General features: G+C 46.9%; 1 protein-coding gene across 6 annotated transcripts in view; it reads right to left on the reverse strand.

Moving 5' to 3' along the window:
- Window positions 1-25,231, reverse strand: part of LOC139273631 (zinc finger protein 239-like) — a 75,219-nt gene extending 49,988 nt beyond the window's left edge. For 3 of the 6 annotated variants that reach the window (XM_070890615.1, XM_070890617.1, XM_070890613.1), the window contains exons 1-4: window positions 25,157-25,231; window positions 9,284-9,446; window positions 8,518-8,624; window positions 3,136-3,978 (exon numbers count right to left, since the gene is read on the reverse strand). In XM_070890615.1, the coding sequence (XP_070746716.1) occupies window positions 3,136-3,759 (624 nt within the window). In that variant the 5' untranslated portion in view covers window positions 3,760-3,978; window positions 8,518-8,624; window positions 9,284-9,446; window positions 25,157-25,231. The other 3 variants (XM_070890614.1, XR_011595262.1, XM_070890618.1) reach the window with 3 other exon arrangements.
- Between the last annotated feature and the right edge of the window lie 1,194 nt (window positions 25,232-26,425).

Genomic DNA, 26,425 nt, shown 5'->3' on the forward strand with positions numbered 1-26,425 from the left:
AGCAGTTATCACGGGTGATTTTAATCTACATATAGATTGGGCTGACCAAATTGGTAGCAATACGGTGGAGGATTATTTCCTGGAGTGTATAAGGGATGGTTTTCGAGACCAATATGTCGAGGAACCAACTAGAGAGCTGGCCATCCAAGACTGGGTGTTGTGTAATAAGAGAGGATTAATTAGCAATCTTGTTTGCGAGGCCCTTTAGGGAAGAATGACCATAATATGGTAGAATTCTTCATTAAGATGGAGAGTGACACAGTTAATTCAGAGACTAGAGTCCTGAACTTAAAGAAAGGTAACTTTGATGGTATGAGACATGAATTGGTTAGGGTAGACTGGCAAATGATACTTAAAGGGTTGACGGTGGATAGGCAATGGCAGACATTTAAAGATCACATGGATGAACTTCAACAATTGTACATCCCGTCTGGCGTGAAAATAAAACGGGGAAGGTGGCCCAATTGTCGCTAACAAGGGAAATTAGGGATAGTGTTAAATCCAAGGAAGAGGCATATAAATTGGCCAGAAAAAGCAGCAAACCTGAGGACTGGGAGAAATTTAGAATTCAGCAGAGGAGGACAAAGGATTTAATTAGGAGGGGTAAAATAGAGCATGAGAGTAAGCTTGCAGGGAACATAAAAACTGATTGCAAAAGCATCGATAGATATGTGAAGAGAAAAAGATAAGTGAAGACAAATGTAGGTCCCTTACAGTCAGAATAAGGTGAATTTATAATGGGGAACAAAGAATTGGCAGACCAGTTGAACAAATACTTTGGTTGTGTCTTCATTAAGGAAGACACAAACCAACATTCCGGAAATACTAGGGGACCGAGGGTCTAGCAAGAAGGAGGAACTGAAGGAAATCCTTATTAGTCAGGAAATTGTGTTAGGGAAATTGATGGGATTAAAGGCCGATAAATCCCCAGGGCCAGATAGTCTGCATCCCAGAGTACTTAAGGAAGTAGCCCTAGAAATAATGGATGCATCGGTGGTCATTTTCCAACATTCTATAGACTCTGGATCAGTTCCAATGGATTGGGGGGGTAGCTAATGTAACACCACTTTTTTTAAAAGGAGGGAGAGAGAAAACAGGGAATTATAGACCGGTTAGCCTGACATTGGTAGTGGGGAAAATGTTGGAATCAATTATTAAAGATGTAAAAGCAGCGCATTTGGAAAGCAGTGACAGGATCGGTCCAAGTCAGCATGCATTTATGAAAGGGAAATCATGCTTGACAAATCTTCTAGAATTTTTTGAGGATGTAACTAGTAGAGTGGACAAGGGAGAATCAGTGGATGTGGTGTATTTAAAATTTCAAAAGGCTTTTGACAAGGCCCCACACAAGAGATTGGTGTGCAAAAATGAAAGCACATGGTATTGGGGGTAATATATTGACGTGGGTAGAGAACTGGTTGGCAGACAGGAACCGAAGAGTAGGAATAAACGGGTCCTTTTCAGAATGGCAGGTAGTGACTAGTGCGGTGCCACAAGGTTCAGTGCTGGGACCCCAGCTATTTACAATATATATTAATGATTTAGACGAAGGAATTGAATGTAATATCTCCAAGTTTGCAGATGACACTAAGCTGGCTGGCAGTGTGAGCTGTGAGGAGGATGCTAAGAGGCTACAGAGTGACTTGGACAGATTAGGTGAGTGGGCAAATGCATGGCAGATGTAGTATAGTGTAGATAAATGTGAGATTATCCACTTTGGTGGCAAAAACATGAAGACAGACTATTATCTGAATGGTGACAGATTACGAAAAGGGGAGGTGCAACGAGACCTGGGTGTCATGGTACATCAGTCATTGAAAGTTGGCATACACGTACAGCAGGTGGTGAAGGCGGCAAATGGCATGTTGGCCTTCATAGCTAGGGGAATTGAGTATAGGAGCAGGGAGGTCTTACTACAGTTGTTCAGGGCCTTGGTGAGGCCTCACCTGGAATATTGTGCACAGTTTTGGTCTCCTAATCTGAGGAAGGACATTCTTGCTATTGAGAGAGTGCAGCGAAGGTTCACCAAACTGATTCCCGGGATGGCAGGACTGACATATGAAGAAAGACTGGATCGACTAGGCTTATATTCACTGGAATTTAGAAGAATGAGAGGGGATCTCATAGAAACATATAAAATTCTAACGGGATTGGACAGGTTAGATGCAGGAACAATGTGTCCGATGTTGGGGAAGTCCAGAACCAGGGGTCACTGTCTAAGGATAAGGAGTAAGCCATTTAGGACCGAGATGAGGAGAAACTTCTTCACTCAGAGAATTGTGAACCTGTGGAATTCTCTACCACAGAAAGTTGTTGAGGCCAGTTCATTAGATATATTCAAAAGAGAGTTAGATGTGGCTCTTACGGCTAAAGGGATCAAGGGGTATGGAGAGAAAGCAGGAATGGGGTACTGAAGTTGCATGATCAGCCATGATCATATTGAATGGTGGTGCAGGCTCGAAGGTCCGAATGGCCTACTCCTGCACCTATTTTCTGTGTTTCTATGAGACAGGGTCTAGTGTAATATAAACAGAGTCATGGTCTAGTGTAATATAAACAGAGACAGAAACGGAGACACTTCCTGAATTGATTCAAATTTAAATTGAAACCAGGTTTGCAGGCGTGATGCTCTATTCACACATCGAAGGTGAGAGATGCTGTGGGACACACGCTAAGCCCAGTCGCTGAAAGTGATTAACAGACTGGGTTTTGTGTTCAGTGATCCCGGGCGTGTTACCGATACCTTCGCTGGATACCAAGGCTAGGAGAGGCACTCTGGAAGGTATGGGGAAGTGGGACTTTTCCCTGAGAGTAACTGAAGGTCTGAGAACTGAAATAATCTCGAGTTAGAAAGGAGAAAAGGCCCAAAAATGGAGCAGTCGGTAACAGGACATCAATTAGTCTCCTCTTATCTTGGAGACATCAAATATCCACACTGTGTTATTTGAAATATCAAAATATTAAACTCCAGCCCAGTTATAGGGGTTATTAACATCAGCAGAAAAAAACTCCAACTGACAGAATGAACACGATTCAGTCCGGGATGTGATTAACAGCAGCAATAAGCAGAATCCAAATCTTGCATCACTTGTGAACTCGCTGGTGTCTCAGCAAGGTGAATGACTGAGTGAATACCTTCCCACACATAGAGCAGGTGAACGGCCTCTCGCCAGTGTGAACTCGCTGGTGTCTTAGCAGATGTGATGACCGAGTAAATCCCATCCCACACTCAGAGCAGGTGAACGGCCTCTCCCCAGTGTGAACTCGCTGGTGTGCTAGCAGGTTGAATGAGTTAGAGAATCCCTTCCCACACTCGGAGCAGGTGAATGGTCTCTCCCCAATGTGAACTCGCTGGTGTCTCAGCAGGGTGGAAGACTGAGTGAATCCCTTTCCACACTCAGGGCAGGTGAACGGCTTCTCACCGGTGTGGACTTGATGATGTGTCAGCAGGTTGGATGACCGAGTGAATCCCTTCCCACACTCAGAGCAGGTAAACGGCCTCTCCCCAGTGTGAACTCGCTGGTGTGTCAGCAGGGTGGATGACTGAGTGAATCCCTTCCCACACTCAGAGCAGGTGAATGGTCTCTCCCCAGTGTGAACTCGCTGATGTTTCAGCAGGTCGGATGACCGAGTGAACCCCTTCCCACACGTGGAGCAGATGAATGGCCTCTCCCCAGTGTGAACTCGCTGGTGTATCAGCAGTTGGGATGACTGAGTGAATCCCTTCCCACACACGGAGCAGGTGAACGGCCTCTCCATGGTGTGACTGCGCTTGTGTATTTCGAGATTGAAAGATCGGCTGAAGCCTTGTCCACACACAGAACACGCGTAGTTTTCCCCCCACTGTGAACGGTGCTTTCTGCTTCTATATTCAAATGCCGATGATATTCTGGTCCTGATTAATCAAATGACTCCATTAGATCTTGATGTGATGTTTGGTTTGAGCTTCCAGTCTACAAATCCTCCCATTTTAACACACTGTAAAATGAATTACAAACAGGAAAAGGGGAGGGTGAGAGAGAAAAACACAAAGGCAGGTTGTGAAATTGAGCTGAACTAATCTGGTTATTTGTGCGGCTGGCATCAATAAAAAGTGACCATGAAAGCTGCTGTATTGTCATTAATACCCTACTGGTCACTAATGTCCTTCAGGGAAGGGAACCTACCACCCGGTCTGGGTCTACACAAGACTCTGGTCTCTATGGGAGGGGAGAGCGAGGTGGGCGGGGCAAAATGGAGGGATTTTATACATCTGCAACTTTACCAGAACTTTGACAGAACCTCCAAAACCTGCGACCTCCAGATGGATGGACCAGGACAGCAGGTGCATGGAAAAACCATCACCACCAAGTTCCCCTCTCTGTCTCACACCACCCTGACATGGATATATATCGTTTTTCCTTCATCGTCACTGGGTGAAAGTCCTGGAACTCCTTTCCTGACATTCATAGAATCACAGAAATTTACAGCACGGAAGGAGGCCATTTCAGCCCATCGTGTCCATGCCGGCCAAACAAGAGCTATCCAGCCTAATCCCACTTTCCAGCTCTTGGTCCATAGCCCTGTAGGTTACGGCACTTTAAGTGCACATCCAATTATTTTTTAAATGTGGTGAGGTTTCTACCTCTACCACCCTTTCAGGCAGCGAGTTCCAGACCCCAGTAAAGAAATTTGCTCTCGTATCTCCTCTATACCTCCCCCCAATTACTTTAAATCTGTGCCCCCTGGTTGTTGACCCCTCTGCCAAGGGAAACAGGTCCTTCCTATTGACTCTATCCAGGCCCCTCATAATTTTATACACCTCAATCAGGTCTCCCCTCAGCCTCCTTTGTTCCAAAGAAAACAGACCCAGCATCTCCAATCTTTCCTCATAACCAAAATTCTCCAGTCTACGCAACATTCTTGTAAATCTCCTCTGCACCTTTCCAGTGCAATTACATCTTTCCTGTAATGTGGTGACCAGAACTGCACATAGTACTCCAGCTGCAGCCTAGCCAGTATTTTTTACAGTTCAAGCATAACCTCCTTGCTCTTGTATTCCATGCTTCGATTAATAAAGGTAAGTATTCCATATGTCTTTTTAACCACCTTATCTACCTGGCCTGCTCCCTTCAGGAATCTGTGGACATGCACTCCAAGGTCCCTTTGTTCCTTTACACTTTTCAGTGTCGTACCATTTAATGTGTATCCCCTTGCCTTGTTAGACCTCCCCAAATGCGTTACCTCACACGTATCTGGATTGAATTCCATTGGTTCCTGTTCCGCCCACCTGACCAGTACATTGATATCTTCCTGCAATCCGCAGCTTTCTTCTTCATTATCAACCACACAGCCTATTTTTGTATCATCTGCAAACTTCTTAATCATACCTCCAACATTCAAGTGCAAGTCATTGATATATACCATAAAAAGCAAGGGATCCAGCACTGAGCCCTGCGGAACGCCACTGGATACAGCCGTCCAGTCAAAAAAACACCCATCAACCATAATCCTTTGCTTCTTGCCTCTGAGCCAATTTTGCACGTAACTTGCCACTTCGCCCTGGATTCCATGGGCAATTACTTTCGTGACCAGTCTGCCTGGATCTCATGGGCTATTACTTTCGTGACCAGTCTGCCATGTGGGACCTTATCAAAAGCTTTGCTAAAATGCACATACACTATATTATACGCACTGCCCTCACCTACCCTCCTCGAAAAATTCATTGTGGGAGCACGTTCAGCACATGGACTGCAGCTGTTCGAGGTGGTGGCTCACCATCACCTTCTCAACGGGAAACTGGGAATTGGCAATATATGCTGGCCTTGCTAGCAATGCCCACATCGAATGAATTAAAAAAATCTGTATATATGTAAAATGGACTAAAGGTCTCGACAGAAATACTTGTTCCTAAAACAATACTCTTTTATATTGTGTGGACAGTGTCTGTTTAACAATCTAATCTCCCCCAGAACCCAACACCCCGACAGTCCCACATGGGGAATTGTTGGTCCCACTGGGCCCAGAAATACTGGGGGTTAAACCCAGCAGCTTCTCCTCCATCCCCACTCCAGCTCAAACAGACCCACACAGGAGGCCCGGGACCAACTTCCACATCCAGCGCCCACCCCGATAGTGGCGGCCCGGAATTGCTGGGCCTGCTGTATAAATGCAAGTTGTTGTTGTCCTTGTGTGGGGGAGGCTCTCGCTGTCCCAGGGTTTCCTGGTATCGGGGCCCTGGCCACACGTCCGCCGGCTCTGACTCGGGGTCTGAGACCCGCACTTGGTGTTGCTGAGGCCGCGTTCGCTCTGCTCAGTCTCCCGGAGCCGCACCAGGCATGCTTGCTGCAGGAAGGCGGTCCCAAGGGACCAGCCCTTCCCGAGAGCCTGCGTGCTGCCCCCCTACTGATGGAGATAGGGCGTATTCCAATGTACGGAGCACTCTGGGTAAGAGCATCCGCCATTTTCTGCATTGTGTTTCCCTGGAGTTCCTATTCTGAGTTTCAGACACTCAATGCCAAGTGGACCAGGCGTTTAAAGATCATTCATTTCCCTCGTCCCATGTTGCTGTTAATTTAAGGTACAGAGATTGGTTTCCCTCACTATGCATCTGTTTGTGATATTTAGAGAAGGAAAGACTTGTATTTATAGAGCACCTTTCATGGCCATCTGGACGTCCCAAATGCTTTACAGCCAAGGAAGTACTTTTTGAAGTGTAGTCACAGTTGTAATGTAAGAAATGCGGCAGTCATTTTATGCACAACAAGATCCCATTAACAGCAATGTGATGATGGCCAGATAATGTTTATTTAGTGATGTTGATTAATGGATGAATAAGAACATAAAAACATAACAAATAGGAGCAGGCTAATCAAAGTTTTGGCCAGGACACAGGGATATACTTGCTTTGGAGGCAGTTCAGAGAAGGTTCACTAGGTTGATTCCGGAGATGTGGGGGTTGATTTATGAAGAAAGGTTGAGTAGGTTGAGTCTCCACCTCTCATTCTTCTCAATTCCAGTGAGGTAATCTTATTGAAACGTATAAGATTATGAGGGGGCTTGACAGGATGGATGCAGAGAGGATGTTTCCACTGATAGGGGAGACTAGAACTAGAGGACATGATCTTAGAATAAGGGGCCGCCCATTTAAAACTGAGATGAGGAGAAATTTCTTCTCTCAGAGGGTTGTGGATTTGTGGAATTCGCTGCCTCAGAGAGCTGTGGAAGCTGGGACAGTGAATAAATTTAAGACAGAAATAGACAATTTCTTAAACGTTAAGGGAATAAGGGGTTATGGAGAGCGGGCAGGGAAGTGGAGCTGAGTCCATGATCGGATCAGCCATGATCTTGTTGAATGGTGGGGCAGGCCTGAGGGGCCGTACGGCCTACTCCTGCTCCTATTTCTTATGTTCTGATAACTCCCCTGCTCTTCTTCGAAGTAGATCTTTTACCTCCACCTGAGCAAGCACATGGGACTTCAGTTTAACGTCTTATCAGCACCTCCGACAGTGCAGCGCTCCCTCAGCCTAGATTTTTGTGCTGACATCTCTGGAGTGGGACTTAAACCAACAACCCTTCTGACTCAGGCGAAGGTGTTACCAACTGAGCCACAGACTGACACATGGACAATGTCACACCTTTCTGCACCTTTAGTAGTTAAAGTAACATCCTTCCTATTAATACTGAGTCACATTCTCTGGGGAGACTGCTTTCTATTTTGGTGGCTTCAGCCTTTAAAATTCTCATCCTCCAGCCTTGCAACCCTCTGGGACCCTGCGCTCCTCTAACTCCGGCCTCTTGTGCAACTCCCACTTCCCTCGCTCCACCATTTCCGGCTGTATCTTCAATTGCCGAGGCCCTTAGATCTTTGGCCAAGCTTTTGGTCACCTGTCCTAATGTCTCCTTCTTTGGCTCGATGTCAGTATTTGACTGATTACACTCTTGTGTACATCATAACTCTTCCCTCTAACACCATGGATCGGAGCTTGTTGCTTTCGTCTGGATTGCCGGTAAGACCTGGATGGCTCCCAGAATATCCCGGTGACCAGGACTACATGCAGCATACCAAGTGCAATGTGACCAGGCAGCTTCGGCATTACCTCTGGGTATTGGAACTGAACTGATTTGACAATATGATCCAACATGCTACTTCCTTTGTTTATTGATGAGCCACACCTTTTAGGATTGATGAGTGGTGACTCAACTAACACTCTTCCCACTTGTCGAGTTCTTTCACACACATTTCTATTTTTCCCTGAGTTTTCTATAGAGTTTCATCTGCCATTTCATTCTTTGAAAACTTCCTTTGTAAGATCCTAGTTGCCTCATCTGAATTCACATTCTTTCCTAGCTTGGTGTCGTCTCCAAATTTAACTTTTATATTATGATTATGAGTCAAGGTCACTTTTGTCGACCAAGACCGGGAGGGATTTCCAGCATGGACCCCTGGGGTAACCCACTCAGTATTCTCCCTTTGCAACCTAGCTTCACATCGACAGTAATTAATCAAGATGATGTTTCACCGTGTAAACTACTGACCTTAGTTTGTAAAGAAGTCTCTCAAGCAATACTTTATCAAAGGCCTTTGGATGTCCAGGTACAATGCTCCATTTAATTTGGGATATGCCCCGATTAACTTGGATTATCTAAAAAGAAGGTTTAAGAAGTTGTTTATACAAGATCTGTCTATTAAATCTGATTCTCTCTCCACAGATGCTGTCTGACCTGCTGAGTATTTCCTGTTTTTATTTATAATAGAGAAGGTTGGCGGGAGCAGGGTTGGGAGATTAATAAACTGCGGGTAGCCGCGCCGCACAGTTTATAAAGCCGGAGAACGGCCTAAGGGCTCAAATGTGATCCAGCGGCCCGATCTGTGTTCTGCCAGACGGCGGCTGTGAGGCCTTTTCTCGGTGAAAGGCCCGGGTTACGCGCCAGCATCTTGGTGGAGGAAAGATAGAATGATTCCCCGTGCAGCACGGCGCATGCGCGGCCATCTTGGTGCAGGAGCAGTAGAGTGGGTGGGGCTTCAGGGTTCCAGTGACCAAGAGAGAAAATCATTGACTGATCGATTTTATTCTCACTCTGCACACAGCAGGTGTAAAACTGAACCCAACCAGAGCAGAGGGAGAGAGAAAACTGGGAGTGGAGGAAAGAAATGTTGGAGATGTGCGATGGGTCTGGATTTCAGCACAGGGAGGAGGGAGAGTGTGTGGGACAGGGATTTACAGCTTGAGGGGAACGAGAGAGGAAAGAATGTTCCATAGCAACTAGAATTGTCTGTTCTGAATTTCTGTCCTGTACTTACAGTGCTGACTTTTGTAGAATCCTTTTACAGGATGTTAGGAGAGGATTTACAGACGGGAATCTTAACCCAAACATCACGTCAATATCTGACAGTCACTCGATTCACCAGGACCTGAATATCATTGGCCTTTGAATGTGAAAGGACAATTGATTGTCTGTTCTGTCTGTGGGAAAAGATTTCAAACATCAGTGTGACTGACAAAGCACCGAGACACACACACCCGAGTGAGAGTGTTCCAGTGCATTGACTGTGGAAAGAGCTTTAACCAGTTACACAGCCTGAAAAAACATTGTTCCATTCACAGCGGGGAGACACTGTACACTTGTTCTGTGTGTGGACGAGGCTTCAACTGATCGTCCAACCTGGAGAGACACAAGAACACCCGCACCACGGAGAAACCGTGGGAATGTGGGAAGGGATTCAATTATCTGTCTGATCTGGAAATTCATTGACGCAGTCACACTGGGGAGAGGCCGTTCACCTGCCCAGTGTGTGAGAAGGAATTCACTCGGCCATTTCACCTCACTGAACACAAGTGAGTTCACACTGATAAGAGACTTTTTAAATGCTCTGACTGTGAGAAGAGCTTTAAAAGCAGAAATAATCTGCTTGCACACCAACACACTCACACTGGGGAGAGGCTGTTCAACTGCCCCGTGTGTGGGAAGAGATTCACTCAGTTATCCACCTTGCGGAAATACCAGCGAGTTCACACTGGGGAAAGAGCTTTTAAATGCTCAGATGAGCTGAGTAAACACCAGCTTATTCACACTGATAAAAGATCATTCAGGTGCTCGCACTGTGGGAAGAGCTTCAGGCAGTCATCAACCCTCATTGTACACCAGTGGAGGCATACAACTCCAGGAGCATGGCGAGCTGGTGCAGGAGGGCGACGGCAGCGAAGAGTGACATCATCAAGGTCCAGGTCAGTGATTGGAGCGTGGGCAGATACAGCAGGAGCGGCGAGGTCGGGGTGAAGGAGTGGCAAGAGACTGTAGAGGGATGTGATCAGGGCCCAAGGGGAGGAGTGAGTTCGGGGCCAGGGGCAGCACGGACCAGCCCACACTACAATATGTGTGCATACTAGGTCCGTGCAGCAGAGCTGGTCTCCAGTCGTCTTGGGTAATCCTTGTCACTGGAACAAGACCTAGCTGTCAAGCCCATGTTGTGGCTGGTGTGCAACAGCCACCACACGTTAAAAAAATCCACGCACAGGCATCTTCCACCTTAAGGATGTAGTTCGGGTGCTTCATTAAAACACCTGTGAACTCATCCTTTTTTTGGCATGGAAGCAAGTCATCCTCGTTTCGAGGAACCGCCTATGATGATGCTGACACCAGTGAGTTCACACTGGGGAGAGGCTGTTCACCTGCTCTGTGTGTCGGAAGGGATTCACTCAGTCATCCTACCTCACTGAACACAGGCGAGTTCACCGTGATAATAGACCGTTTAAATGTTCTGACTGTGAAAAGAACTTCAAAAGGTCACAAGATCTGCGGAACCACCAGCGAGTTCACACTGGGAGAGGCCGTTCACCTGCTCAGTGTGTGCGAAGGGATTCACTCGATCATCCCGCCTTCTGATCCAACGGTGAGTTCACATGTGACTGCAGGGGTTGGATTCTGCTGTTAACCACATCCAGGACTGAACCATGTTCATTCTGGCAGTTGGAGTTTGTTTCTGCTGATGTTAATAACTTTTATAGCTGGGCTAGTTTAATATTCTGTTCAAATGGCAAATAAATCAGCTTTCCTTCAAACACGAGATAAGAGGAGACTAATTAATGCCTCTTACTGACTCTTCCATTTTTGGGCATTTTCTCCTTTCTAGCTCTAGACTATTTCAGTTTTGATACCTTCGGTTACTCTCATGGACAAGTCCCAGCTTCCCATACCTTCCAGAGCTTTGGTATCCCGGGACGGTATGGGTAACACGCCCGGGATCACTAAACACAAAACCCAGTCTGTTAATCACTTTCAGTTACTGTACTTTGCATGTGCCCCACAGCCCTTTTAGCTGCTTCTTTTAGTGAGTTCCTAGTTCTAGTTAACCCTCCCCTGACAAGCAGAAGCTCACCTTGTGACGCATTCCTTCCACCTGCAGTTCATTGTAAAATCTCGGCAATACCGACAGGCCAAACACTGTTTTATCCACTCAATCTGCCCAAGCACACCGGATACAAAGTGACTAATTCGATAACACCTGGAGGCAAACTCAGCTCTCGGGAGATTTTAAAAGGGCACTGCACAGATACACTGTGCACAGCTCTGGTCTCCGTATCACAAAAAGGCAAGAGAGACAGTGGGGAAAGTGCAACAAAAGATTCACAAGGATGATACCGGAACCAAGAGATTATAATCAGGAAAGGCTGAACAAGCTGGGAGACGGCTGAGGGGTGACCTGATGGAGATCTTTAAGATGTTTTCACTTGTGGGGGAATCCAAAACTAGGGGTCATAAATATAAGATAGTCATTAATAAATCCAATAGGGAACTCGGGAGAAATGTCTTTACGCAGAGAGTGCTAAGAATGTGGAGGAGTTGAGGCAAGTAGCATAGATGCATAGTTTAAAGGGAAGCTAGATAAACACAAGAGGGAGAAAGGAATAAAAGGCTATGCTGATAGGGTTAGATGAAGTGGGGTGGGAGGAGGCTTGTGTGGATCATAAACACTGACATAGACCAGTTGGGCCGAATGGCCTGTTTCTGTGCTGTAAATTCTCTGTAATCTCTCCCACCTTCCATGTGTGAATAGAGCATCACGCCTGCAAACCTGTTTAAATTTGCCCTTTCCCGGGGATTTCCCCGAGCATGTGCTGGGGCCCAGTGGGCTTTCACTGCCCCGGGATATTTCCGGGTGTGTCTGCACTGCCCCTGGAATTCCCAAACATTGCCCCCTGGGTGTGGTTTCTTCCCATTGTCCCATTGCTTGTTCCCTTCCCTGTGTTCACCTCCAGCCCTTGAACCTGAATCAGGTGTAAGAAGGACACCCTCTGTATAAAGAGACACCTTGTGTTTTCTCCCACCACTCAAATCCCTCTTATTCCTCAATTCTAACCAGAGAGTATCCGCTGAGTGCTTCCCCCGCACCAATATCCTCTCTCTCTCATGTTGCAATAGTACCTTTAATCAATAAAGATATTCCCCCCATCTCTTACAGTTTCCCTATCCTTTCTAAAGACCTTATAACCTGGAATATGTAACTCTCAACCGTGACCAGCTTGCAGCCATGTCTCAGTAATGGCCACCATGTTGTACCCTCTACGCTGTGTTTGAGCCTCCAATTCACACCATTTATTTCTTGTACTCTGTCGTTAGTATATAAAACTCTATTTGGGCAAGAGACCCTAACCTGTCCCTCTGCCCTGAAGCTGTCTTTCTCTCTCCGTTTAACTTAACACCTTTCTTATTTGTCACCCATACTGCAACTGCTTCAGTTATTGTAGTATTCCCTTCACCCGGAGAATCTATATCACGGTTTGTGAGTGAACTCTGCTCTTATCCCTTTTTTATATTTAAACTATGATTTCTAGTAGTGTAAAGTCCTTTTACCTTCCTAATTACCCTTTCCGCTCGGATCTTGGTCCCAGCCTGTCCCAACGATACAGCTCCCTCCTGTTCCAGTACTGGTGCCAGTCTCATAAGAAGTAGGAGCAGGAGTCAGCCACTTGGCTCCTCGAGCCTGCTCCGCCATTCAATAAGATCATGGCTGATCTGATCCTGGCCTCAACTCCACTTCCCCACCCGCTCCTCATAACCCTTCACTCCCTTATCTTTCAAAAATCTGTCTATTTCCACCTTAAATACATTCAATGATCCAGCCTCCACAGCTCTCTGGGGCAGAGAATTCCAAAGCTTCATGACCCTCAGAGAAGGAATTCCTCCTTATTTCCCTTTTAAATGAGCGACCCCTTATTCTGAAACTATGCCCCCTAGTGCTCGATTCCCCCACGAGGGGAAACATCCTCTCTGTATCTACCCTGTCAAGCCCTCTCAGAATCTTATACGTTTTAAAAAGATCACCTCTCATTCTTCTCAACTCCAATGCATATAGGCTGAACCTGCTCAACCTTTCTTCATATGACAACCCCTTCATCTCAGGAATCAACCTCGCTAACCTTCTCTGAACTGCCTCCAAGTATATCCCTCCTTAAATAAGGAGACCAAAACTGTACGCAGTATTATCGGTGTGGTCTTACAGTTGTAGCAGGACTTCCCTACTTTTATACTCCATCCCCTTGCAATAAAGGCCAACATTCCATTTGCCTTCCTGATCACTTGCTGTACCTGGGAGTGTTGGATGGGACAGTGTAGAGGGTGCTTTACTCTGTATCTAACTCATGTTGTGCCTGGCCTGGGAATGTCTGGTGGAACCCCCGAGAGTGCTTCACTGGGCTGTTTAGAGAGAGATTTACCCTTTATCTAAATTATGCTGTACCTGCCCTGGGAGTGTTTGTTGGGACAGTGTAGAGGGAGCTTTACTCTGTACCTAACCCGTGCTGTACCTGCCCTAGGAGTGTTTGTTGGGACAGTGTAAAGGGAGCTTTACTCTGCAACTAACCCATGCTGTACCTGCCCTAGGAGTGTTTGATGGGACAGTGTAGAGGGAGCTTTACTCTGTAACTAACCCATGCTGTACCTGCCCTAGGAGTGTTTGTTGGGACAGTGTAGAGGGAGCTTTACTCTGCAACTAACCCATGCTGTACCTGCCCTAGGAGTGTTTGATGGGACAGTGTAGAGGGAGCTTTACTCTGCAACTAACCCATGCTGTACCTGCCATAGGAGTGTTTGATGGGACAGTGGAGAGGGAGCTTTACTCTGTATCTAACCCACGCTGTAACTGGCATCTAGGAAGGCGCTGAACACCTCGAGTTTCTTCGCCGAGAGCAAGCTGAAGCCAAGCGTTGACAGTGGAAGGAGCGCAGGGCAACCCAGGCACCCCACCCACCCATTCTTCAACCACCCTCTGCCCCATCTGTGACAGGGACTGTAGGTCCCGCATTGGACGCTTCAGTCACCTGAGAACTCATTTTTAGTGTGGAAGCAGTTCATCCTCGACTCCGAGGGACTGCCTGTGATGATGACATGATGATCTAACCCGTGCTGTACCTGCCCTTGGTCTGTTTACGGGCAATGTAGAGGGAGATTTAGTCTGTATCTAACCCGTGCTGTACCTGCCCTAGGATTGTTTAATGGGCAATATAGAGGGAGATTTACTGTGAATCTAATTTGTGCTGTCATCATCATCATCATGGGCAGTCCCTCAGAATCGAGGACGACTTGCTTCCACTCTTAGCATGGGTTCTTAGGTGGCTGTACAGTCCAATACGAGGACCACAGTCTCTGTCACAGGCGGGACAGACAGTGGTTGAGGGGAAGAGTGGGCAGGGAGCCTGGTTTGCCGCACACTCTTTCCGCTGCCTGCGCTTGGTTTCTGCATGCTCTCGGCTACGAAACTTGAGGAGCTCAGCGCCCTCCCGGATGCACTTCCTCCACTTCGGGTGGTCTTTAGCCAGGGAAACCCAGGTGTCAGTGGGGATGTCGCACTTTATCAGGGAGGCTTTGAGGGTGTCCTTGTAACCTTTCCTCTGCCCGCCATTGGTTCGTTTGCCGTGGACGAGTTCCGGGTAGAGCGCTTGCTTTGGGAATCTCGTGTCTAGCATAGAAACATAGAAAATAGGTGCAGGAGTAGGCCATTCGGCCCTTCCAGCCTGCACCGCCATTCAATGAGTTCATGGCTGAACATGCAACTTCAGTACCCCATTCCTGCCTTCTCGCCATACCCCTTGATCCCCCTAGTAGTAAGGACTTCATCTAACTCCCTTTTGAATATATTTAGTGAATTGGCCTCAACAACTTTCTGTGGTAGAGAATTCCACAGGTTCACCACTCTCTGGGTGAAGAAGTTTCTCCTCATCTCGGTCCTAAATGGCTTACCCCTTATCCTTAGACTGTGACCCCTGGTTCTGGACTTCCCCCATTGGAAACATTCTTCCTGCATCTAACCTGTCTAAACCCATCAGAATTTTAAACGTTTCTATGAGGTTCCCTCTCATTCTTCTGAACTCCAGTGAATACAAGCCCAGTTGATCCAGTCTTTCTTGATAGGTCAGTCCCACCATCCCGGGAATCAGTTTGGTGAATCTTCACTGCACTCCCTCAATAGCAAGAATGTCCTTCCTCAGGTTAGGAGACCAAAACTGTACACAATACTCCAGGTGTGGCCTCCCCAAGGCCCTGTACAACTGGAGCAACACCCCCCTGCCCCTGTACTCAAGTCCCCTCGCTATGAAGGCCAACATGCCATTTGCTTTCTTAACCGCCTGCTGTACCTGCATGCCAACCTTCAATGACTGATGTACCATGACACTCGGGTCTCGTTGCACCTCCCCTTTTCCTAATCTGTCACAATTCAGATAATAGTCTGTCTCTCTGTTTTTACCACCAAAGTGGATAACCTCACATTTATCCACATTATACTTCATCTGCCATGGATTTGCCCACTCACCTAACCTATCCAAGTTGCTCTGCAGCCTCAAAGCATCCTCCTCGTGGCTCACACTGCCACCCAACTTAGTGTCCTCCGCAAATTTGGAGATACTACATTTAATCCCCTCGTCTAAATCATTAATGTACAGTGTAAACAGCTGGGGCCCCAGCACAGAACCTTGCGGTACCCCACTAGTCACTGCCTGCCATTCTGAAACGTCCCCATTTACTCCTACTCTTTTCTTCCTGTCTGACAATCAGTTCTCAATCCATGTCAGCACACTACCCCCAATCCCATGTGCTTTAACTTTGCACATTAATCTCTTGTGTGGGACCTTGTCGAAAGCCTTCTGAAAGTCCAAATATACCACATCCACGGGTTCTCCCTTGTCCACTCTACTTGAAACATCCTCAAAAAATTCCAGAAGATTTGTCAAGCATGATTTCCCTTTCACAAATCCATGCTGACTTGGACCTATCATGTCACCTCTTTCCAAATGCACTGCTATGACATCCTTAATAATTGATTCCATCATTTTACCCACTACCGATGTCAGGCTGACCGGTCTATAATTCCCTGTTTTGTCTCTCCCTCCTTTTTTAAAAAGTGGGGTTACATGCGAACTAGGTGGCCTGCCCAGCGGAGCTAATCAAGTGTGGTCAGTGCTTCGATGCTGGGGATGTTGACCTGGACGAGGACGCTAATGTTTGTGCGTCTGTCCTCCCAGGGGATTTGTAGGATCTTGGAGACATCGTTGGTGGTATATCTCCAGCCACTTGAGGTGTCTACTGTACATGGTCCACGTCTCTGAGCCATACAGGAGGGCGGGTATTACTACGACCCTGTAGACCATGAGCTTGGTGACAGTTTTGAGGGCCTGGTCTTCAAACACTCTTTTCCTCAGGCGGCCGAAGGCTGTACTGGAGGCGGTGCTGGATCTCGTCGTCAATGCCTGCTCTTGTTGATAGGAGACTCCCGAGATAAGGGACGTTGTCCAGGGCCGCGCCGTAGATCTTGATGTCTGGGGGGCAGTGCTGTGCGGCGAGGACAGGCTGGTGGAGGATCTTTGTCTTACTGATGTGCTGTACCTGCCTTGGGAATATACAGTGAAACAGCGTAGAGGGAGCTTTAACCTGTAACCCGTGCTGTACCTGCCCTGGGAGTGTTTGATGGGACAGTGTAGAGGGAGCTTTACTCTGTATGTAACCCATGCTGTTACTGACCTGAGATAGTGTAGAGGGAGCCTTACTGTGTATCTAACCTGAGCTGTACCTGCCCTGGGAGTGTTTGATAGGACAGTGTAGAGGGAGCTTTACACTCTATCTAACCCAAGCTGTAACTGGCCCGTGACTCTTTGATGGGACAGTGAAGAGAGAGAAATTACTCTGTATCTAACACATACTTTCCCTGCCCTGGGATTGTTTGAAGGTATAGCGTAGAGGAAGCTTTACTCTGTATCGAACCCGTGCTGTACCTGGCCTGGGAGTGTTTGATGGGTTCGTGTAGAGGGAGATTTACTCTGTATCTAACCCAAGCTGTAACTGGCTCGTGACCCTGTGATGGGACAGTGAGAGAGAGAAATTACTCTGTATCTAACCTGTACTTTCCCTGCCCCTCATAATTTTATACACCTCAATGAGGTCTCCTCTCAGCCTCCTCTGTTCCAAGGAAAACAAATCCAGCCTATCCAATCTGTCCTTATAGCTAAGATTCTCCACTCCCGGCAACATCCTCGTAAATCTCCTCTGTACCCTCTCCAATGCAATCACATTCTTCCTGTAATGCGTTGACCAGAACTGCACGTAGTACTCTAACTGTGGCCTAACCAGTGTTTTATACAGCACAAGTATAAACCCCCTGCTCTTGTATTCTATGTGTCGGCTAATAAAGGTAAGCATTCCGTATTCCTACTTAACCACCTTATCCACCTGGCCTGCTACTTTCAGGGATCTGTGGACATACACTCCAAGGTCACTTTGTTCCTCTACACTTCTCAGTGCCCTACCATTTAAGGTGTATTCCCTTTCCTTGTTAGCCCTCCCCAAATGCATTACCTCGCACTTCTCTGGACTAAATGCCATTTGCCACTGTTCTGCCCACTTGACCAGTTAACATAAGAACATAAGAAATATGAGGAGTAGGCCATTTGGCCCCTCGAGCCTGCTCCACCATTCAATGGTTAATCTGATCATGGACTCAGCTCCACTTCTATGCCCGCTCCCCATATCCCTTTACACCCTTATCGCTCAAAAATCTGTCTATCTCTGCCTTAAAAATATTCAATGACCCAGCCTCCACTGCTCTCTGGGGCAGAGAATTCCACAGATTTACAACCCTCAGAGAAGAAAGTTCTCCTCATCTCAGTTTTAAATGGGCGGCCCCTTATTCTGAGACTATGTCCCCTAGTTTTTGTTTCCCCGATGAGTGGAAATATCCTCTCTGTATCCACCTTGTCGAGCCCCCTCATTATCTTATGTTTCAATAAGATCACCTCTCATTCTTCTGAACTACAATGTGTATAGGCCCAACCTACTCAGCCTATCCTCATAAGTCAACCCCCTCATCTCCAGAATCAACCAATGGGAACCTTCTCTGAACAGCCTCCAATGCAAGTATATCCTTCCTTAAATATAGAAACCAAAACTCTACGCAGTACTCCAGGTGTGGCCTCACCAATACCCTGTACAGTTGTAGCAGGACCTCTCTGCTTTTGAACTCTATACCCCTTGCAATAAAGGCCAACATTCCATTTGCCTTCCTGATTACTTGCTGTACCTGCATACTAACTTTTTGTGTTTCATGCACAAGGATCCCCAGGTCTCTCCGTACTGCAGCACTTTACAATTTTTCTCCATTTAAATTATAATTTGCTTTTCTATTATTTCTGCCGAAGTGGATAACCTCACATTTTCCCACATTATACTCCATCTGCCAAATTTGTTTGACATCTTAATGAAGAAGAAAGCTGAGTACTGCAGCATCAACCGCACAGCCGATTTTAGTATCTTCTGCAAACTTCTTAATCATACCCCCTATATTCAAATCTCGATCATTAATGTATATCACAAAAAGCAAGCGACCTAGTACAAAGTCCTGCGGAACCCCACTGGAAACATCCTTCCAGTCACAAAAACACCCATAAACCATTACTCTTTGCTTCCTGCCTCTGAGCCAATTTTGGATCCAACTTGCCACTTTGTGCTGGACCCCATGGGCTTTTACTTTTGTGACCAGTCTGCCACGTGGGACCTTATCAAAAGCTTTGCTAAAATCCATATACACTACATCATACACACTGCCCCCATCGACCCTCCTGGTTACCTCCTCGAGGGAGATATACTCTGAATCTGAACCATGCTATACCTGTCCTGGGAGTGATTGATGGGACATTCAAGAAGGAGTTTTACTCTGTACCTAACTTGTACGATACCTGGCCTGGAAGTGTTTGATGGGATAGCTTAGAGGGAGCTTTACTCTGTATCTAATCCGTGCTGTACCTGTCCTGGGAGTGTTTGATGGGACAGTGTAGAGGGGTATGGAGAGAAAGCAGGAACAGGGTACAGAAGGAATGATCAGCCATGATCTTATTGAATGGTGGTGCAGGCTTGAAGGGCCGGTGGCCTACTCCTGCGCCTATTTTCTATGTTTCGATGATGGGGCAGTGTAGACGGAACTTTACACTGTATCTAACCCTTGCCGTACCTGCCCTGGGATTGTTTAAGACAGTGTAGAAGGAGATGTACTTCGTACCTAACCTGTGCTGAACCTGCCCTGGTAATGTTTGACGGGACAGTGTAGAGGGAGAAATTACATTGTATTTAAACCATGCTGTACCGGCCCAGTGACTCTTTGATGGGACAATATAGAGGGAGCTTTATTCTGTATCTAACCCATGCTGTGAAGAAGGCAGGAACTTGCATTTCTATAATGACTTTCCTGCCTTCAGGTCCTCTCAAAGTGTTTTACAATCAATGAAGTACTTTTGACGCGTAGTTACTATTGTAATATAGGAAATGTGGTTCACCAGCCCTGGGTGTGTTTGATGGGACAGTGTAGAGGGGACTTTACTCTGTATCTAACCCGGGCTGTACCTGTCCTGGGTGTGTTTGATGGGACAGTGCAGAGGGGACTTTACTCTGTATCTAACCCGGGCTGTACCTGTCCTGGGTGTGTTTGATGGGACAGTGCAGAGGGGACTTTACTCTGTATCTAACCCGGGCTGTACCTGGCCTGGGAGTTTTTAAATGGAACCACATAGAGGAAGCTTTACTCTGTGTCTAATCCGTGCTGTGAAGAAGGCAGGAACCACCTTCAGGTCCTCTCAAAGTACTTTAGAAACAATGAAGTACTTTTGAAGTGTAGTTACTATTTGCAATGGAGGAAATGTGGTACACCTGCCTGGAGTGTTTGGGACAGGGAGATTTACTCGGCATCTAACCTGTGCTGTAGGGTAGTCCTGACATCAGTAGCCAATGTAACCCCACTATTTAAGAAAGGAGGAAGAGAGAAAATATGGGAACTACAGACCAGTTAGCCTGACATCAGTAGTAGGGAAAATGCTAGAATTTATTATTCAGGATATAGTAACAGGGCACTTAGGAAGTGATAATAGAATTGGGCAGAGTCAACATGGATTTATGAAAGGGAAATCTTATTTGACAAATCTGTGAGCGTTTTCTGAGGTTGTAACTGGTGGAACAGATAAAGGGGGAACCAATGGATGTGGTGTATTTGGAGTTTCAGAAGGCATTCGATAAGGTGCCACACAAGAGATTATGAAACAAAATTAGGGCTCATGGGATTGGACATGGATTTAGGATTGGTTAACGGACAGAAAACAGAAAGTAGGAAGAAACGGGTTATTTTTGGGTTGGCAGGCTTTAACTAGTGGGGTACCAGAAGGATTGGTGCTTGGGCCTCAGCTAATTACAATCTATCTCAATGTTTTGGATGACGGGACCAAATGTAATTTTTCCATGCTTGCTAATGATATAAAGCTAGGTGGGAATGTAAATTGTGAGGAGGATGCAAATAGGCTGCAAGGAGATATAGACAGGCTAAGTGAGTGGACAAGAACATGTAAAATGGAATATAATGTAGGGAAATGTGAAGTTATCCACTTTGGTAGGAAAAATAGAAAAATGAGAGATTGGGAAATGTTGGTGTTCAGAGGGACCTGTGTGTCACTGTAAACGAATTACTGAACGGTAACATGCAGGTACAGCAAACAATTAGGAAAGGAAATAGTATGTTGGCCTTTATTACAAGAGGATTTCAGTATGAGAAATAAAAGCAGGAGTGGGCCAATCAGTCCCTCGAGCCTGCTGCGCAATTAAATAAGTTCAGGGCTGATCTTCTACCTCAACACTTTCCTGCACTATCCCCATATCCCTTGATTCCCCGTGTCCAAAGATCTATCGATGTCGGTCTTGAAAATACTCAACAACTGAGCATCTACAGCCCTCTGGGGTAGAGAATTCCAACGATTCGCCACCAACTGAGTTAAGAAGTTTCTCCTCATCTCAGTCCTAAATGGCAGACCCCTTATTCTGAGACTGTGACCCCTGGTTCTAGATTCTCCAGCCAGAGGAAACATCCTCCCTGCATCAACCCTGTCAAGCCCTGGAAGAATTTTGTATGTTTCAATGAGATCACCTCTCATTCTTCTAAACTCTGGAGAATATAGGCCTAATCTATTCAATCGCCCCTCAGAGGACAATCCCCCCATCCCAGGTATCAGTCTGGTGAATCTTCATTGTACTCCCCCTATGCCAAGTATATCCTTCCTTAGGTAAAGAGACCTAAACTATACACAATACTCCAGGTGTGGTCTCACCAGGGCCCTATATAATTGCAATACAAGAGTAAAGATGTCTTTAAGGAGGGGAAACAGTGAGTGTTAAACTGAACCCAGCCAGAGTCAGCACCTCCAGGGAAGGGAGAGGGAGAGGAACCAGTGAGTGTCGAACTGAACTCAACCAGAGTCAGCACCTTCAGGGGAGGAGAGGGAGGGGAACCAGTGAGTGTAGAACTGAACCCAGCCAGAGTCAGCACCTTCAGGGGAGGGAGAGGGAGAGGGAGCAGTGAGTGTAGAACAGAACCCAGAGTCAGCACCTTCAGGGGAGGAGAACCAGTGAGTATAGAACTGAACCCAGCCAGGGGTATGTTGGCCTTTATTACAAAAGGATTTGAGTACAAGAGTAAGGACATCTTATTGCAATTATATCGGGCCCTGTTGAGACCGCACCTGGAGTATTGTGTACAGTTTTGGTCTCCTTACCCAAGGAAGGATAAACTTGCCACAGAGGGAGTGCAATGAAGGTTCACCAGACTGATTCCTGGGATGGGGAGGTTATCCTATGAGGATTGAGCAGACTAGGCCTATATACTCTGGATTTAAGAATGAATGAGGGGCGAGAGGCAATGACAACATTCCATGAACGAATAAAAGAAAAAGAATGTGTGAGCGAGGTGTTTAAATTTGATCAAGGACACCTGCCAAATTATTAGAGACACTCCCTGTCCTTCAGGACCTGTGTCCAGGGGAGAAGCTGATGGTTTATCTGATCAGCTTTGGGTTAAATGTTGTGCTCATCGAGCTGAGCACCCTGTGCCAGCATCAAACACTCTCCAGTCGGACACAGCACGGGTTAAATACAGAGTGAACCCATCGGTCTCTTCCCGACACAGATACTGAGGGACAGGGAGTGTCCGGGAGAATTACATTTCTCACTCAATAAGGTATAAATTGATCCTGTACCTCTCCCCATTAATCCTGGGCTTCACACGGGTCGAATCCTGCTCCTGTTTCTCTTCCTGTAACAGCACTGAGCTCAACCCAGCCCATAATGAGCAGGGCTCAGGGAGGTTAGCTGCTCGGCACTGCCATGGTGTTATAAAGCAGGGCCATTCAGCCCAGCGGGTCCTCTCCTTGTCCCTTTAAAGGTGGAGAGGTGAGACATCCTGTCTCAACACACATCCCCTTGTTCATACTGAGAATCCCCGGGGAAGGGCCAGGGCCCAGAGTGTGGAACACAACCAAGGGGGAAAGGGGAGGAGCGATGGGGAGGTAAATCAAGGAGTAGGGACTGAGGGCCACCAAGCTTCAGTTTTAGAGCCTGTAGACCTCAGGAGGGGAAGACCGAGTTCAGTAGTTTTATGATCCAAGGAGAGAATAAGGAGCAGATGGGGGGACTGGTGTGGATTCCAGCACAGTGAGGATGTAGGGGGAAGGAGATTGTGTCGGGCCATGTATTCGGGTGTCGGAGGGACAAGAGAGGAAAGGTCAGAGGAGCAATTACTGCAGCAGTGTCCATAAATAGTGAGAGAGAGAAGGTGGGGGTTAGAGTGGACCATGGACAGTCTGTTACACTGTCTGTTTGCTGTGACCAGCTTTCCTTTTGTTAAAAATAGCCTCCTGTAGCCCAGTGACACAGACAGCCCATTAAACTCCACCAATGTCCTTTGGTCTGGTGAGGTGTACCTTTGTGAAACATGGGCTGTTGTTAAAGCTGCTGATTCTGACTCGCTCGCTGAGAAATAAGCTGCAGAACAGCCGACACCGTCAGCTTTCAGGAGACGTTTCACTTTGGAGATTGGATTGACCATTGAGTTTGACTAAATTGATAATAAAGTAACAATGCTGCTTTGCCCCGTGACAATAACAGATTAAATACAGTATTACAGGGACTCATTACCCTGGATGGTTGAAGTGGCCCATGTGATATAATACAATTTTCTGTCCTGTCAGATTTGGACATCTTGTAGATCCATCCTTTAAAAAGTTGTGGAAACTCAGTTCTCAGATAGATTCCACACAGTTTGTAACAAATGCCCAATCAGCTCATCTTATTCTCGAGACATCAAGGACCCGACACACTGCATGTGTGGGACACAAAGCTCATTTATTTTACGTTGATACGGATTAAACTCCAGCCCAGTTATAGGGTTACTAACAGCAGCATTAGCAAGCCTCAACAACCAGAATGAACATGGTTCAGTCCTGGATATGATTAACAGCAACAATAACAGCAGAATCCAACCCCTGTACTCACTTGTGAACTCGCTGGTGCCTCAGCAGGTTGGATAAATTAGTGAATCTCTTTGCACACTTGGGGCAGGTGAACGGCTCCCCAGTGTGAATTCGTTGGTGTGTCAGCAGATCCTTTGTGATTTTAAAGCACTTCTCAACATCAGAACATTTAAACGGTCTCTTTTCAGTGTGAACAAGCTGGAGTGTCCTGACTTTGGATGAATGAGTGAATCTCATCCCACACACGAAGCCTGAGAATGGCCTTTTCCCAGTGTGAACTCGTTGTGTGTCAGCAGGTTAGATGAACGAGTGAATCCTTCCCACATACAGAGTAGGTGAACGACCTCTCCCTGGTGTGCACTTGCTGGTGTTTCAATAGGTTTGACGAGTGAGCAAATGTCTTTGCAGTGAGAGCTCCTAAACAATCTCTCCGGAGTGTGAACTCGCTGGTGTGCCAGCAGGTGGTTGGATTGACAATATCCCTTCCCACACACTGCACAGGCGAACAGTCTCTTACTAGCATGAATTTGCTGGTGTTTCAGCAGGTTCGATGATTCTTTGAAAGTCTTTAGACAGTGAGAGCAACTGAATGGCCTCTCCCCGGTGTGAAGGTGTCGATGAGTTTCCAGCACACGGGTAATTGAATCTCTTCCCAGTCCCCACATTTCTACGGTTTCTCCATGGTGCGGGTGTCCTTGTGTCTCTCCAGTTTGGATGATCAGTCGAAGCCTCGTCCACACACAGAACATGTGTACGTCCCTCCCCACTGTGAATGGTGCGATGTTTTTCAGGCTGTGTAACTGGTTAAAGCTCTTTCCACAGGAACACTCTCACTCAGGTGTGTGTGTGTCTCGGTGCTTTTCCAGTCACACTGAAGTTTGAAATCTTTTCCCACAGACAGAACAGACAAACATTTCTCCTTCCACATTGAAAGGCCGATGATATTGGGTCCCTGATGAATGGAGTGAGTGTGTCAGACCGGGATGTGATGTTGGGTGTGAGTTTGCGGCCTGTAAATGCTGCCCCCCTTCTCTCAGCCTGGAACAGCAGTTTACAAAAGCCCTGACTGTGAGTCCAGGATAGAAATTCACAACATTCTCTCCTCCTGGTTCCTGGCCCAGGGAAAGGCCGCGCATGCGCCCTGCTGCCCCCTCAGCCTCCCAAGATGGCGGCCGTCCCCCCCGGGCCTGTCACCGGGAGAAAGACCCGCAGCTGCCACCCGGGGGCCCCGCTCGGTGAAAGGCCGGAGCCGCAGGTTCTTGTTCGGGGCCTGAGACCCGCACACGGTGTGTGTTAAGGCCGAGGCCTCCCGGGATTTATTAACCCTCTCCCTCCACCCACCGAACTCTCACCCGCTGTCGCCGCTCCGCCTCTCGCAATTCGCGCATGCTCAGCTCACACTGCCCGAGTGATTGACGGAAGCTCCCGACGAATAGAAAGAGCGAGGGCGTGGCTGGAGGACCGTGCGGGCGGTTGGTCCTCCAACCAATCAGAGTGCGAGGGGCGGGCCTTGCAGCACCTAGTGGGCGGGGCTGAGCCCGGGTCTCCCTCATTGGCTGAAACTCTGCCCCATTGTTAAAGCTGATTTCTCTCACACTCCAGGAGGAAACGGGACCTTCCTGTTGTGGCTAGTTCAACCTGACTGCCTGCCTCTCTTCCGCTCTTACATCCGGTCCAGGGTGTCCTTGGAGATGGAGCACGCGGTGTCCACCGGTACGCTCGCGGCCTTCCGCGAGAGGTGGGCACCGGAGGGACTGGAGTGCATCATCACGCCCGGCAACCAGATTTTAATTTGATTTTACGTTTTTAAGTTTAATTTGTTTTAATTGCCGGTGCTTTTAGTGTCCCCCTTCCCTTTTATAGGGGGCACTGGGGAAAATTGTGATTTTAGTGCCCAAAAAAAAAACCAAAAAAAGAAAAGAAAAAAAAAGGGGGGGGGAAAAAAAAAGGGCCTTGTAAATGTCTGGAGTGTCACCCAGGTCGGGCGGCACCGTTTAATGTTTTATGTTTTGCAGGTAAACTCAAAAGAGTTTCCTGTTGTGGCTAGGAGTGCATCATCACGCCCGGCAACCAAATTTTAATTTGATTTTACGTTTTAAAGTTTAATTTGTTTTAATTGCCGGTGCTTTTAGTGTCCCCCTCCCCTTTTATAGGGGGCACTGGAAAAAAAAAATGTGATTTTAGTGCCCAAAAAAAAACCAAAAAAAGAAAAACACAAAAAAAAAACACAAAAAAGGAAAAAAAGGGCCTTGTAAATGTCTGGTGTGTCATCCAGGTCGGGTGGCACGGATTAATGTTTTATGTTTTCAGATAAACTCCAAAAAGAGTTTCCTGTTGTGGCTATAAACAGATGGAACCCTGTGAGCTGGAGCAAACATTGCAGCATTTGGTAGTGAAATGGATTCATTCAGGACAGACAGCAGGGATTATTGCAGGAAATAACACAATGCAGTGAGAAAGGAAATGCCTTGTCTTATTAACTAGTAGGTTTAAGATTTCGGTGTTAGAACCTTTAATACCTTATTAAGAAATAGAAAATGAGCAGATTCTCGGTCCTCTACCGTACCTTATATTGATCCATCAATCAGAGTAAACATGCAAATCCCGCGTGTCCACAATAA

This window comes from Pristiophorus japonicus, chromosome 9, assembly GCF_044704955.1.
Source record: "Pristiophorus japonicus isolate sPriJap1 chromosome 9, sPriJap1.hap1, whole genome shotgun sequence".
Taxonomy (NCBI): Eukaryota; Metazoa; Chordata; class Chondrichthyes; family Pristiophoridae; genus Pristiophorus; species Pristiophorus japonicus.